The 15,529-nt window shown below is 43.8% G+C and overlaps 1 protein-coding gene across 1 annotated transcript; it reads left to right on the top strand.

The window, feature by feature from the left end:
• The first annotated feature begins 4,678 nt into the window (after positions 1–4,678).
• On the top strand, positions 4,679–15,230 carry LOC128413452 (membrane primary amine oxidase-like). The gene is made up of 4 exons (XM_053387458.1): positions 4,679–6,310; positions 11,788–12,073; positions 14,591–14,720; positions 14,946–15,230. The coding sequence occupies exons 1-4, from the start codon at positions 4,735–4,737 to the stop codon at positions 15,228–15,230; spliced, it is 2,277 nt and encodes a 758-aa protein (XP_053243433.1). The 5' UTR covers positions 4,679–4,734.
• Positions 15,231–15,529: the final 299 nt, after the last annotated feature.

Raw genomic sequence — 15,529 nt, 5'->3', positions numbered from 1 at the left:
CAGCCGTTGCCGGAGAGCGCTGACTTTTTCCTATGGACAATTTGATCCCAAAAGCAACTACCTGTGAGTAGAACAAATTGGAAGACTTTAAAAGAAAAAGGGTCAAAAGGAACTTTAATTTTAATTGGAGGACATAAAAAGGGAAAGAATCAATTTGGCAGCTACGCGGGGAGGCTCAAATAGGAAGTCCGCCTTCCGCTTTTGTATATAGATCGAAACAAAGACCCTACAAGCTAAAATCTTGAAAGTTTTTGATAAAGGTTTAAATATTCATTGTTTAAAACGCAAACCCCTCTTTGGAAGAAGTAGGGGGAAACTTTGAATTTAATAAGTTTTAGGAAATTAAACCGCAGCTCTGAGCCTGGGAACGGGCTGCCTTTGACGTTCGGAGAATTACATTAAAAGATTTTTGAGAGAATGGACTTGACAGTTAGTTAAAATACAAAGTTTCTTCCGTCCTCTTCTGCTTTTAAGATGGAGGAAAGTAACTTAAATGGATACAAATGGAGACTGTGTCCCTCTAGTGGGAGATCTTTGATACTATTGCAGGAGTGAGTGCCAGCTGGAAAGATAAGATCCTGAGAAACCAGAGACTGACCTTGAAACATTCAAAATGTTGTTCACTGAAGAAATTGTGAACTCACTGTTTAAGATAAACTACTTGCTGGAAGAACTTCATAAGGAGGTGAATGACAGGATTCCAAAAAAATTTGACAAACAGGAACAGGAAATTCCTAACTACAGACAAGAAATGAGCACCAGTGCTAGTTTGGTACAGGAGTCTACTTTGGCAGCAGCTGTTGTTTTAGAATCAAACACAACACAAGTGAGATCCTTAGTCCCACAGAAGCAAACTGAGAACTACAAATGGAGGATGCCTATGACTGAATTTGGTGAAATTCGGATTCTGAAAACCGGATCCTGGCCTGGAGTGAAGATGGAAAGTTGGAAAGACTTTATTACACAGGGACCTACAGACTGTTGGCATTCGGAGGGAGCTGAAGGTTTGGGGGCTCTTGGACTTGGAGACATTTTGAAATATGACTCTAGCTTTAGCCATGGAAATTTGGCTGGATTGCTCAGAAGATACGACCGTAATATTAGGATGGAATTTCCCTGGGATCTGTTACTTGGCATTAAGGAACATGAAGAAAACCTGCAGAAGGGGCCTGGAGGGGACTTAAGAGCCTCGGACATCAGATTTCCAGATTGAAGGACTATAGGGAATTGACGGAAAGGACTGGCAGTTTTCCGAAACCAGGGGGGGAGCTGAGGGAAGAAGATTGGAAATTTAAAGTTCTTACTAAAGTATATATTAAGCTTAAGCTTTATATGAAACTAACAAAAAATTTCTTTTGAGGGATAGAAAAACGGAGGATTGACACTTCATGGATTTAGCAGAAATGTTATCAGAAGTTAAGTACTTATAAGTTTTAGCTTTAAGGTTAAAACAAGGTTATGAAAATTATGTTATGCATAATTGAGATTTAAGAGAAAGATGGAAAGGATTTGTTGAATTTATCTAATAGAAGTGGAATACAAGGAAGGAGGTGTGAGGAAGTCGAGGAAACAAGTCAAAGAAAGAAAGGTTGTGTTTTGAAATCTTTTTTAAAAAAATCTTTTTGTATTGTGTTTTTGGTTTGTTTTATTTTTGTTGTGTTTTTCCTTTTGTGTTATGAAAAGCAATAAAGATCTTCTTTTTTTAAAAAAAGAAACTCAATCTAAATGGTGTACTTGGCATTCTGCAAAAATCTTCCGTCTGGCCACTTGACCAAGATCTCCCTCATTTTCCAGTAAGTGCTGCTTTGTTGCCATGGGCAGCCATCCAGGGAGGCCTGGGAGCCATGGGACCAGCCAGTAGCCAGGGCTGAAGCCTAAGGGTTATATTCAGTGTAGAACTAAGGACATGCTAGACATCCGGGACAAAGACCAAGACAACAACAAAGGACTAAACAAAAGAAGGGACTAAGGTGTAAACCAGTAATACTGGAGCACACCAGAAGATCTTGTTATCTGAGTAAAGCTTAGCAAGAAATAGTCTTTCCTGTCCAGGATAATCCAATGGCTAGTTTGGAGTCAGCCCATGGTCTGAAGAACTTCACTGAGAAGCTCAGACTTGCCATCCAATGGTTCACCACATTTGGGTATTGCACCGAGACTGAGCAGTTCCTGACAATTATGTGTCTTCAGGTTCTGTCTTGAGGAATCCATCCATCCACTCTGCTCCCCACTAGGCTTTCTCATTTAATTTTAGAGTAGCTGCTGTTTTAAAAAGAATTCAAATACTACTGCTTCTTTGGCTATGACCCCCTGAAATCCTGCTGATCCAGGACAACAGAGAAGGATAAATCTCTTCTCCACATAAAATAGTTTCCTTTTATGAAGATGATTATTTCCCACTAGAGGGTGGTAAAACCACTTGAGATCCGAATTGCCATTGAATTACATAAAGGCCTACTATGCAGATTTCTTCATGACCTTTCAGAAGCTGCAAACGTGCTAAGGGCACAATCCAAAGAAAGCTCTTGACTTTAATGTAATCTAAGCATGAGATTAGGGATGTGGGTGGCGCTGTGGGTTAAACCACAGAGCCTAGGACTTGCCGATCAGAAGGTTGGCAGTTCGTATCCCCACGATGGGGTGAGCTCCTGTTGCTCGGTCTCTGCTCCTGCCAACCTAGCAGTTTGAAAGCATGTCAAAGTGCAAATAGATAAATAGGTACCACTCCAGTGGAAAGGTAAACGGTGTTTCCGTGTGCTGCTCTGGTTCGCCAGAAGCGGCTTAGTCCTGCTGGCCACATGACCCAGAAGCTGTACACCGGCTCCCTCGGCCAATAAAGCGAGATGAGCGCCGCAACCCCAGAGTCGGTCATGACTGATTTTACCTTTAAGCATGAGAGTGGTGTCTCCATTGAAATCATCCAGGGGTCCTTTACCTCTACCTTTTACCTTTACCATTACCTATATGCACTGTACATTTAAAGCACATTTAAAGTATTTCCTTCCACCTGAGGAATTTGGAGAGCTGTGGTTTGTTGTGGGTGCTGGGAAATGGTAGCTGTGATGGATAAACTACAGTTCTCAGGATTCTTTGGGAGAGATGTGCTTTAAATGCACCATGTGTATGCAGCCTAAGTTAAGACAATGCCAGGCTGCTTTCACTTTGCTCTTCTCATCTCAATCTTCCTCTGCCCCCTGGGGGATCTACATGACAAGATACTTTCATTTCCCCTGTATTGGAGTAAGATTCAACTGCCAATCTAACTGGCTTCTGTATGTGCCTTGGGGGTGGGTGCCATCTTGTCCTTCACCTCAGGCAGCAAAATGTCTTGAGCCGACCCTGCCACTGACGGGACTCGTTAGGCGAATCTCACCCAGTGATATGCCAGGATTAAATAAGTCAGCTACTTTTAAATTCTCAGCTCTGAATTCTGGCAACCGGTCCCTTGCAAAGCTTGTTTTAAGCTGCAGGGCACAAGCAAAACCAGCCAAGTAACAATTCACGAATTACCAGAACATCAAACTTGCAGTGCCTTTCTCGGAAATTGTGTGGCTAATTGAGTGGTTAATTAATTTAAAGCCAGTGCTATGCAGGCTTACTGACAAACGCAGGACTCTTGCTGACTAGTGTTTGGTGTCACCTGATGCTTCCTTGCTTGCGGTCTCCTGCCTCTCTCTCTATGATCTTCGATGAACAGCCTTTCCCTCCCAACACATGACATTCTCTCTGACCCAGATATTCAGCATATATGGAAAGCAGAGGATCAGTGCGCAGCTCAGCTTCAGTGTTTTCTCCAGTCTACAGAAGAATAGGACTGTAAATGAAAATCAAGTGTAAATAAATGGAAGCCGATTTGTAAGTCAAAACAACAAAGAGAGATCCACACCAGACATTTTAAGCACGATGATACCACTTGGACGGTTATAGAGAACCCTTGGAACTGGTTTAGGATGGATCATAGCTCAGTGGTAGAGCATCTCCACATAGGGCAAATCTCCACCTGTCATTACTTATGTCAGCTCCAAGCTGTTATATAGAGAAAGCCCCATTGTGGGCCTCTCTGGTGAATGAATGGGTCTTGAATCCAGTGGATCCAAGGCTATCTCCATTCTTCCCAGCCTCCAGAATGTCTAATTTGGAACTCTAACAGTGCGTGGTGGTGGTGAAAGAACCACTCTACATCCATGGAACAATTCACGGGCATAGCTGAGGTGTATGTGGCAGACGTGTTCTTTCATTGGCAAAGCTCCATTAATAGACAGGCACTTCCATTCCCTCCTAACCACCTCCAGTCACTGCCAGTAATTCTGAGGGTGTGGCCTCAGTGGAGTTAAGTGCTGCATCAGTTGGAAGACTCAGCCACTAGGAAGTTCTGCTGGCACTTTCTTTCTGCAAAGCTTCCTCTTCCAAACATTTTTTTTTGCACCCACTGCATAAAGAAGATTACTTAAGAGTGGTTTGTTGTAGCTCTGTAGGCTGCGTCTAACCCATTTAGGAACAAAGGTGTTCAGACTTGACAAATCAGGTTATCAAGGTGTGACGGAATACATCATTGCTTTCCTCTTTACAGGAAAATTGAGCTGCATCATATGGTCAGTGGTTGCCTACAGGACTCTCACCAAAACTTTGATTTTGCCCTCACCTGGGATTCTACATACTCTGTTTGCTGATTCAATCTGCATTCTACAGTTTGCTTTGTGAAATCCCTGGAACCTGCTTACAGCGTTGCTGAACATGAACATGAAATTGGCTTATCTTCTTTTAGCTCTGTGCACAGCCATCATATTCATCTTGGTCTGGGCTTTCCAAAACAGAGGAGGGAAGCCCATGCTTTGTGACAGCCATCTTCAAGAGATGGGAAGGGAGGAAAGAAGCCATAGAATCTACAGCCAGGTATTTGCTGATTTGACTCCGGAAGAGATCATGCAAGTGAAGATCTACCTGCAGTACAACCTGGGGGTGCCATTGGTAGAACCTCCTCAAGCCAAGCCATCGGACAACTGCATTTTTTCTATCAGCCTTCAGCTTCCTCCCAAAGCTGAAGTGCTCCAATTCCTGGACCACCAAGGGAGCAGGCCTGCACGGCAAACTCTGGCTATACTCCATTTTGGAAACCAGCAGGACCCAAATGTCACAGAGTTTGTGGTTGGTCCGCTTCCAAATCCAATGTACCACCAAGATGTCACAGTGCAGAAGTATGGAGGGAAGTTGCCTTACTACAGAAGGTTTCTCCTAAATAATGAGTTCAAAGAAATCGTTACTTTCCTGAAGAACAAAGAATACCCCAAGGCTCCAAACTTTATGCAGAAAGTACTATATTACAATGGAAGCAATCTCACAAACTTCCCTGCCTTACCACCTGGACAAAAATCAGGAGACCGGAAAATCTGGGTTGTTCATTCTCAGAATGTCCCTGGCAGTTATCTGCATCCGGTTGGATTTGAAATCCTGGTAGATCTTAGCAGCCTAGACATTTCTCATTGGAAAGTGCTAAAAGTCTTCTATAATGGACAGTACTTTGAAGACATGGAAGATATTGAGAGACAGTTCATTATGGGACATGTTAAAGTAGCCAAGGTGAAAAAGGCTCCTTCTGACGGAGGATATTCCTCATTGAAGCAGAGGGTTCCACACCAGAGACTAGGCCCCTTGCAGTATGAACCTCGTGGTCCCCGCTACCGTATTTGGAATAACCAAGTTTTCTTCATGCCCTGGAGTTTTGCCTTTGGCATAGATGCTAATAGGGGGCCACAGATCTTTGATGTTAGGTTTAAGGGTGAGAGGATAGTCTATGAGTTAAGCTTGCAAGATGCATCTGCCATCTATGGCTCCAACACTCCAGGGGCAATGCTGACCAGATACATGGACCTAAGCTTTGGCCTTGGTTTAACTGGCTCCACTCTCACCCAGGGCGTGGATTGTCCTTACCTGGCTACCTATTTGGACAGGCACTATTTTCTTGATTCCTCGTTGCCTGTCACTCGCAAAGGCTCTATCTGCATATTTGAGCAGAATGCTGAGGTCCCTGTGAGACACCATTATGACCGCTCAGAGCCTCCGTTTTACGGAGGGTTGGTGGATTCTGCTCTTGTCTTCAGGTCCATATCTACAGTTGGTAATTATGATTATATTTGGGATTTTATATTTCATCAAAATGGAGCTATCGGGATCAGGATCCATGCAAGTGGATACATTCAATCTGCTTTTTACTTTGGCAATGCCTTGGAATTTGGAAACAGAGTTGAAGAGTGGACATTGGGAACAATTCACACTCACAACATTAATTTCAAGGTGGATATGGACATTCGTGGTAAGTGTACACCTCTTTTGTAACTTATGGGTTGAAGTAATTTCTAGTGCTGGTAAGGGGATGTCTCTTTTGTGGCTTTTCTGTGCCTGTTTGTGGCTTGCTTGCTGACTGCTTGTAGCCCATACAGAAAGAATCACAGAATGGTAGACTTGGAAGTGACTCCAAGGGTCCTCTAGTCCAATCCCCTGGACTGCAGGAGTCATAGCTATTTAATCCCTGACAGGTGGCCCTCCAACTTCCGTTTAAAACCTTCAAGGAAGGATAGCTCACCAGCTTTCAAGGTAGTGCATTGAACTGTTGAACATCTACAGTACTCTCAAAAAATTCTTCCCAATGTTTAGTCAGAATCTCTTTTCCTGTAATTTGAATCCATTGGTTTGTGTCCTATCCTCTGGAGCACCAGAAAACAGGCTTTCTGCACTATCCATGTGACAGCCCTTCAGATACTTTTGAGAAGGCTATCATCTCTATGTCTTCTTTCTTTTTTTATTTTTTTTAAATAATTTTTTATTAACCGACCAATCACATCAAATCAAACCAAAGTACATACTGTATTTTTTGCTCTATAAGACTCACTTTTTCCCTCCTAAAAAGTAATGGGAAATGTGTGTGCGTCTTATGGAGCGAATGCAGGCTGCACAGCTATCCCAGAAGCCAGAACAGTGAGAGGGATTGCTGCTTTTGCTGCGCAGTGATCCCTCTCACTGTTCTGGCTTCTGGGATTCAGAATATTTTTTTCTTATTTTCCTGCTCCAAGAACTAGGTTCGTCTTATGGTCTGGTGCGTCTTATAGAGTGAAAAATACGGTAAATTCCAAATTACACAGCCAAATTTTAAGTTTTTGTTGGGGGTACCCATATTTCAAGTTTCGAAGGGGATCCAATCAACTTCTTGCTTCTTGCTGCTGTTTTAATGTCCACAAATCTAACCTTATGATGTTCACAGTACTATCCAGTCCTTTCTTATTGTTTTTCCACATCTCTTGTTGTTATTTTCATATATTTTTCCTTTCTCTTTGTGACCTCTGATAGTATCCACAAGCTGGTTACAACAGTTTGTAATCCTGCGTGGATATTATTTTTTTATCCAGTAGCCATATCCAGACGTTTTCCATATAACATCACTTCCATACATCAAAACAGTCTTAGCGTCATTAATCTTCACCAATCTGCCTCCATTCTCAAAACCTTTGAGGAGATTCACCAGGAATGCAGTCTGAAAACTAGTCCGTTCTGTCCTCCCGGCTATAAATCCTTTGGCAAGATGGCGACTCCGAATTAATTGCTGCGCCATTCCAAAAGCTCTTATTGCTTCTCGATCTCCATAAAGCATACTTTTGGTTAAAGTTTATCTCCACACAGACCTTAATCATCCTGCTTGGGTCAGTTCAACCAACGATTCTAATGAGGAGGGGTTCTTGTAAATCACATAGAAGGAAAGTAATAAAGGTCCCACCCCCATTCAGTCCTGTTGTCAAACATACCCAGCCTTTGGTGTATCTTCATAGTAAAATATTCCTGTTTCTCCAACCCGTTGTCTTCTTTCGCAGAGGTCGCTTAAATTAGCAGACTTCACTCCCCTTCTTCACTTGAAATATGTGCATTTGCTTCTTTTGTAATTAATTATTCCAAATTGCTGCAGCTAGTGCGCGATCAGAAACAGCGTCCAAGAGAGCCGAGGTCCACACGGGGGCATTCTGCCTAGGGCCCTCACCCCCTTCTTTCGAATTAGGGGGTGATTTATGGGCACAGCAGGCAAGGGCAGTGTTCCCCATTTCCTTGGGGCAACAAGGGAGGCTGCCTACTCCCATAACAGCCTCTTAATTACCCCATGTGGGTCGGAGAGATGGTATTGTCGGCCATCTTCCAATGCACCCCTAGTGGCCCCCCATCACTATGTCTTCTTTCTCCCAGGGTAAACATATCCAACTCCCTCAACCATTCCTCATAAGCCTTGGTTTCCAGACCCTTGATCATCTTCATTGCTCTGCTCTGAACACATTCCCGTTGTCAATATCCTCCTTAAACTGTTGTCCCTTCTTAAAATATGTTTTCCTTGTTACGGTTTACATGAACAGCTTACCAGAGGTTACTTCCTTTTCATGCCACTCTCTCTGCCCAGAGTAATGGAAAAAGGCATTCAAGGCTCAGGGAACTGTTGGAAAATGCCCTGGGGTATTGGCAGCCCCCCATTTCTCCGGGCGTCCTTCTGTGAGCGTGGTTCTGGAAAAGCTACTCCCTTCTTTTCCAGATGCCCCAGTGACACAAATCATAATGATTTATGCACACTAATCTCCTGGCATTGTACAGCAATAAGCAAGAGACTCTGCAGTTCTATTCTACGTTTTATTCACAGATTATATACAGAGAAAGCATAATGGCTAGCGTTCTCTTCAGCTTCGAGAACAGACATGCATTGTAAAAGCGAAAGTACAGTTACAAAGAACATATGCAGCAGGAAGAGATAAGACTGTTTCTTCCTGTTCTCACACTCTCTCAGAAGGTCATGTGAATTATACCAATCACAAAATGCAGCCTCGGTGGACTGATTTACTAACAAGAACAACAGTTTGCAGGAAACCTGAGCTGCTGCTCATCTCCAACACTTGGAGTTTGCTACCACAGACATAGATTTTGGGCTGTCCTGAAGCCAAGCCCAGCTTCTGGCCTGTAGCTATTCTTGTGACTTGTATGTTTATAGAATATGCAATCTCTCTTGAGATTTCAGCAACAGGCTCACTCCTTCCGTGTAAGGCCAGGTGGGAGAGGCTGGAGCTGATGGATGATGTATGATGACAGCGCAAACATGAATATGTGTTTGAACAGTGTGCCACGACAACATTGTCTTAATGTCATGGGAAATGGGGCAGGGATATATTTATTAAGCATGTACCAGAAATATAAATTATGGATTGGAGTAATCTGGGGAAAAATATTCCTGTAAGTACAATTTCTTCTCTTATTGGATTACCTTAAAATGAACAGGGCTCATTCTCTTTGTGTCCTTTAGGAAACCAAGTAATCGCCTTCAGACTGTGGTTTAGAAGGCTGCATCTTGCTATGCAATTCTCTTCACTTGTCAGGTCTCCTCTAACACTCTTTAACTTGCATCCAAAACAAGAACGTTCCCCATCCCACCTTCCCCCCTGCAGGGCCTGATACCCCTTCTCTGAAGGGTTGAAAAATGTGGAATGGGGAACAGTGGTCTACTGAGGGATCAAGAATCCCAAATCTGAAAACTGGCTCTAGGTTAACCTAATGTGACATTCCTTTTAATTGTGCAGCAAGCTGCTGTCTGTGTGGATTTTATTTATTCAATTACGGATTACCCTCCTTCCCCAGATTTTCATTGAGACCATTGTGCTTAGTGAGGGAAAGATTAAGCCTTCCTGCTTTAGCCATGATCCTGATAAAGCCTGGCTCCTCACATGGTTATGAGGCTTGGAGACGGGAAGCTACGATTTGGCACGAATGAATGCTTGCTTGCTTGCTTGCTTGCTTTCTTAAGTCTCATAGCTGTGCAAAAAACTAACTTTCATTCAAATCACATCTGGGGAGGGAAGGGGTTAACCTCACCTCTGCATGTGCTATGGCCGCAATGGACTTAATATCTGTAATTTAAATGGTGGGGGGGGAAGGACCAGTGTGCACACTATGCATTTAGAGTAATGTGTAGTTTGACCTTCTGGCAGTCTCCCTCTCTTCCCTCTCAGCCTATCAGAAATTATTCAGGAGGGTCCCAACCCTCCCTCAAAGCTCTTTTGGGGCACCACAGTTATGTGTAGGTGGAGGAAGGGATGGGAAGCCTTCCTTTGGTGAACTTCCTGAGGTTATTTTATCTTAGGATCTAAGCTTTGATTTGTTTCTATTAAAATATTTATAGCTTGCCACAAGACAGCTAAGAAAACTCAAGCCAAATAAAGTACAGTAGACGTTTTAAAATAGCAAGATAAAAATGAGTTAAAGCTCAGCGGAACATAATGCCACCAAATTTAATCATCTCTTCACATCTGTCTGGAGCCTGACAAATGCTGTCTAGATCTGGAATCAGCACATTACATGTCTCCACAGGTGTCAAGGAACCTGATTTGCAGCCATGCTGAAGGTGATTCTGCAAGTTATTTGCATTTGTTTATTTTGCTGAGACCATTGAAGACTCATTCTTCTACAGGGAAGAGTGAGCTCAGCAGCCTGTGAGATCTACTCCCACTTCTGTTGTTGTTGTTTAGTCGTTTAGTCGTGTCCGATTCTTCGTGACCCCATGGACCAGAGCACGCCAGGCACTCCTGTCTTCCACTGCCTCCTGCAGTTTGGTCAAACTCATGCTGGTCGCTTCGAGAACACTGTCCAACCATCTCGTCCTCTGTCGTCCCCTTCTCCTTGTGCCCTCCATCTTTCCCAACATCAGGGTCTTTTCCAGGGAGTCTTCTCTTCTCATGAGGGGGCCAAAGTATTGGAGCCTCCGCTTCACGATCTGTCCTTCCAGTGAGCACTCAGGGCTGATTTCCTTAAGAATGGATACGTTTGATCTTCTTGTAGTCCATGGAACTCTCAAGAGTCTCCTCCAGACCATAATTCAAAAGCATCAATTCTTCAGTGATCAGCTCCCACTTCTAGATGTGTGAAAATAGATGAGATTATGACCATAGCATGGTCCTTGCTGACCTTGGTCCAGCAGATAGGATCCAAGTGTAAGGTATTTGGCATGCAACTTGGGTGGCTTCCAGCCAGAACGACCACCCAGGTAACTGCATTTATAATTGGCCAGCAGATATTTCTGGACCATAGTGGCTACTTCCCCCCCACACAGTTGACCTGGCTGTGATTCGTTTTATAAACCAAGCAGTTCCCATTGCCACAGAGTGTATGAGCTCTCCCATAACTATGATACCACCATGATGCCATGAAGTAAGGGAAGGGCTGTAGCTCAGTGGTAGAAAATCTGCTTTGCATGCAGAAGGTCCCAGGTTCAAGCCCAGGCAGCTCCAGGTAGGGTTGGTAATGAAGGAGCAATGGAGAGCTCAGTCAGTATGTACAATACTGAACACAGCCCCAGTGGCCAGCAGCCCCTGTCCTCTCCCTTCCTTGGCCAGGAAAGATGGGGGAAGCTACCCCAGTGGTGGCAGCAGCAGCAGGAGCTGCCAACCACTAAGCCACACCATGCCACACTTGGCTCCAGTATCAGCCTCCTCTTCCTTGTCTTGCTGTGCCACTGGCTACTTCCCCCGCCCCACCCCATGCGGGGGGAGGAGAAGGAGCCACCAGTCACTAAAGCTGCATCACGCCCGGCTCTGCATTTGCCATCTGAACATTGGGGATCATTAAAAATATTTGGGGGACACAAAGTGCCTTGGGCCCTAGGAGTTGGCACTTGTGGCTGCTTTTCTATGTCAACAAAAGCTGCGCTTGTGTGGACACGACCAAGCAGCTGAAAAATATGACGCCTCAACAGTTGTCTTCATTTGTTTTCTGTGCTAGGTGTGAAAAATTCCCTGGTAGCCAATGACATGGCTTTTCAGACAGTCAAGGCCCCTTGGAGTCCAGAGAATAAGATTCACAGGATGAAGATAGTAAGGAAAGTCTTGGATACTGAGAGCAAGGCCGCCTTCCGCCTTCACGACAACATGCCAAGGCACATATATTTTGCTGCCAACAGCACAAACAAGTGGGGCCATAAGCAAGGCTATCGGATCCAGATGGTCAGCTTTTCTGGAGACCACCTGCCAGAAACAGATCCAATGGAGCGAGCCATCAGTTGGGGAAGGTAAGTGACTAATTTTTAGATGCTGAAACCAAATGGGAAACCCAGATCAGACATACAGGGACATAGGTAGCTGCCTTATACTGACCTTGCTTCACCTATCTCAGTATTGTCTACTGTACACTGACTGGCATGTCTTCTGGGTGTCAGACCATCTTCTCTCCCAGCCCTACCTGGAGATGCTGAGGACTGAAACAGGGGCTTTATACATACCATGGCCCTTCCCCATGAAATTGGGGCTCCTTAGCCCGAAGGGTGTTGAGATTTTGAGTGCTTTGGTTTGTGTCCATCACTCTGTCTCTCTTCCGGCTCCATCTGAGTCCCTGCAGTTACAAGCTTTGATGATGTCTGAAACTTTGCCAGGGGGGAAATGTCCAATGCCAGGGCTCAGCAGAATATGTAGTCATGTGGTCCTGGAAACAAAATTTAGGCCACTACATAAGAAGTTGAAAACCAGGACTTTCAAGGTAGCTTTCTCAGAAATGCTACCTGTCCCATGTAGACAGGGCAAGCTAGACAGGCACAGCTCAGATGTCTCAATATGTGGTGTCAGGAGGAAGGTAAGGGGTTTGTTATGCTCTGGGGAATGTACAAAGGAGAGGAACCAGACTGCTGGTGCGTGATTGATACTGAGAGAGAGAGAGAGAGAGGGAGGGATGATAGATAGATTAGATAGATAGATAGATAGATAGATAGATAGATAGATAGATAGATGATAGATATAGATGGTAGATAGATATAGATATCGATAGATAGATGATAGCTAGATGATATATAGATATAAGAATCTATCTAGAATGTACAATTTGCTGCTGAAATGGAATACACAGGATGAAATGGTCAAATCAGCTATGATTAAATGGGCACAGGACATTGGTCATGACATTATGTTTGCTGACTGGGAACAGTTATGGACCACTGGTATAAAATTTACGGCATGTAATGCCTTAAGAGAGAATATTATGAAAATGATTTATAGGTGGTACATGACCCCAGTCAAGCTTGCAAAAATTTATCATTTGCCCAACAACAAATGCTGGAAATGTAAAGAAACTGAAGGTACTTTCTATCACCTTTGGTGGACGTGCCCAAGGATTAAGGCCTTCTGGGAAACGATATATAATGAAATTAAGAAGGTGCTTAAGTGTACCTTTCACAAAAAACCAGAGGCTTTCCTCCTGGGCATAGTAGGCCAATTGGTGTCAAAGAAAGATAGGACGTTCTTTATGTATGCTACAACAGCAGCAAGAGTTTTACTAGCAAAGTATTGGAAGACACAAGAACTACCCACGTTGGAAGAGTGGTAGACGAAGGTGATTGAATATATGGGACTAGCAGAGATGACGAGCAGAATCCGTGACCAAGGGAAAGAGACGGTGGAGGAAGATTGGAAGAAATTTAAACTTTATCTTAAAAATTCTTGTAAAATTATTGAGTGTTAAAATGTCATGGGTAAAGAATAGCAGATTTGCAGCGATATGATTGGAAAAGAGGAAAAGAAAAGGGTTATAGAAAGGAATTTATAAGTAATTTAGACCAGGGGTTGCTGAAAAAAGTTTAAAACAGGGATGCAGAAAAGGGAGGCATGGGGAAGTCGCTGAAATTGGGTATATGAAAAAATCTATGAAATTATACATGTTTATATGTTTGTTTGTTAGTGTTTGTTGTTTGTATTGTCTTATACTATATGTTGAAAAACCAATAAATTTTTATATATATATAAAAAAGATATATAGATATAAAGTAGCAGAACCACATTAATTCTGATCATGGGCCGAAAGCCAACAGAAGCTGTGGAGGGTCCAGTTTGGGACAAATCATTCCCTAGGGTGAAAATGTTAATGATTGTCCAAAATGTACAGGGGAGAACTAGACATTGAAGGCACAGGAGCACATGATAGAAGTTGAAAGCACTGCAGGGCAAAACACAGGTGCCAAAGATATGTGGAGAGACACACAGTGTATATGTTTTGATACGGTTATGCTAGAAGCCTCACAGTCAAACTGGGATGCTTGGTCTTAGAGTGGCTGGGGAAACCCAGCCAGATGGGGGGGGGTACAAATTAATAATAATAATAATAATAATAATAATAATAATAATAATAAGATAAAGTGGGTATAATGGGAATCTGGCAGCTTGGAGAAAGCTGGTGGGACATGGTTATTATCTCTGGATACAACTCAATAGGAAGGACAGGGAAGAGCATACTGGAGGTGATGTTTCTGTTTGTCAAAAGAGGATATGGATTCTAACAAGCTAGAAACCACCAAAGTGGCAGGCAGCTCTAGAGAAGCTAAATTTGGGAGTCTATCCACCATCTTGAGAGAATGACCAAAGTCAAGCACTACAGCAACTGTGGGGAACCCGTGGGCTTCTAGATGTTTTTGGCCATTGACCATGTTGGCTGGGGTTGATGGGAGTTGGAGCAGAACACCTGGAGGGCGCAGCTTACTGCTGGATCTCCTTCCTAGGGTAGTTGGGATTCCACACACTAGTCTCAGCAGTGCTCTGATTTTCAGGTACAAGCTGGCTGTCACCAAACGGAAAGAGGAGGAACCATTTAGCACCAGTATCTATAACCAGATGGACCCATGGTCACCTTCAGTGGCCTTTGCTGACTTCCTAAACAATGAGAGCATTATCAGTGAGGTGAGTTGTGATCCCTATGGACACTGACAGATCCATCACCCTGAAGTCATACAGCGACTGGAGACTTTGGATATATTTTAAAATATACAGAATGAGCAGATATCATGGGAGTGCATCAACAGTGGCTCATTTTATCTGAAGCTTCTCCTGCACCATCCTTTTCTCTCACCAGGCCTTTCCCTTAGATAGCCATTTAACATGGTCCTTTGTGTCTCCCTTTGGCAGGACCTGGTTGCCTGGATCACCGCTGGCTTCCTGCATATTCCACATGCTGAGGACATTCCCAACACTCCAACGCTTGGGAATGTGATTGGCTTCTTTTTGAGGCCTTACAACTATTTTGACGATGATCCTTCCATGGATTCTCCAGACAGTGTTTTCTTCAGCAGCCAGCAGGACCCCACTTCCTGCGACGTCAACTACCTTGCCTGCATGCCAAAAACAGCTGCGTGCTTGCCCAGCTTCCCGCCTTTCACTTATGAGGGCTTCCAAAACATGACGACGCTCTGATGCCTTCTAATTTTGGGATGGGTGGGGATGTTTTGAGTTAGGGAGAGGGTGGGTGGCTGCTGAACAGCTCAGCATGAAATCTGCACATACCAAGACCAGCGAATTCCAGCTCCGTCCAGTGTCTTTGAAACCCAAATCTTAAGCCTTGCTTCCACACATTGAACATCTTCGCTAGTTGTATTTGCAAGAATCTTTTGCCAGGACTCTGTGCTGGGCAGACAACTAGATCACCACACACTTTACATCGCTTGCTGTTTGCCACACAAAGCTGCAGTGTGCTAGCCTGTGGCTGTGATAGC

Source organism: Podarcis raffonei, chromosome 5 (assembly GCF_027172205.1).
Source record: "Podarcis raffonei isolate rPodRaf1 chromosome 5, rPodRaf1.pri, whole genome shotgun sequence".
NCBI classification, from domain to species: Eukaryota; Metazoa; Chordata; class Lepidosauria; order Squamata; family Lacertidae; genus Podarcis; species Podarcis raffonei.
Note: the sequence above shows the minus strand (reverse complement) of the source record. Positions and strands in the feature narration are given on the sequence as shown.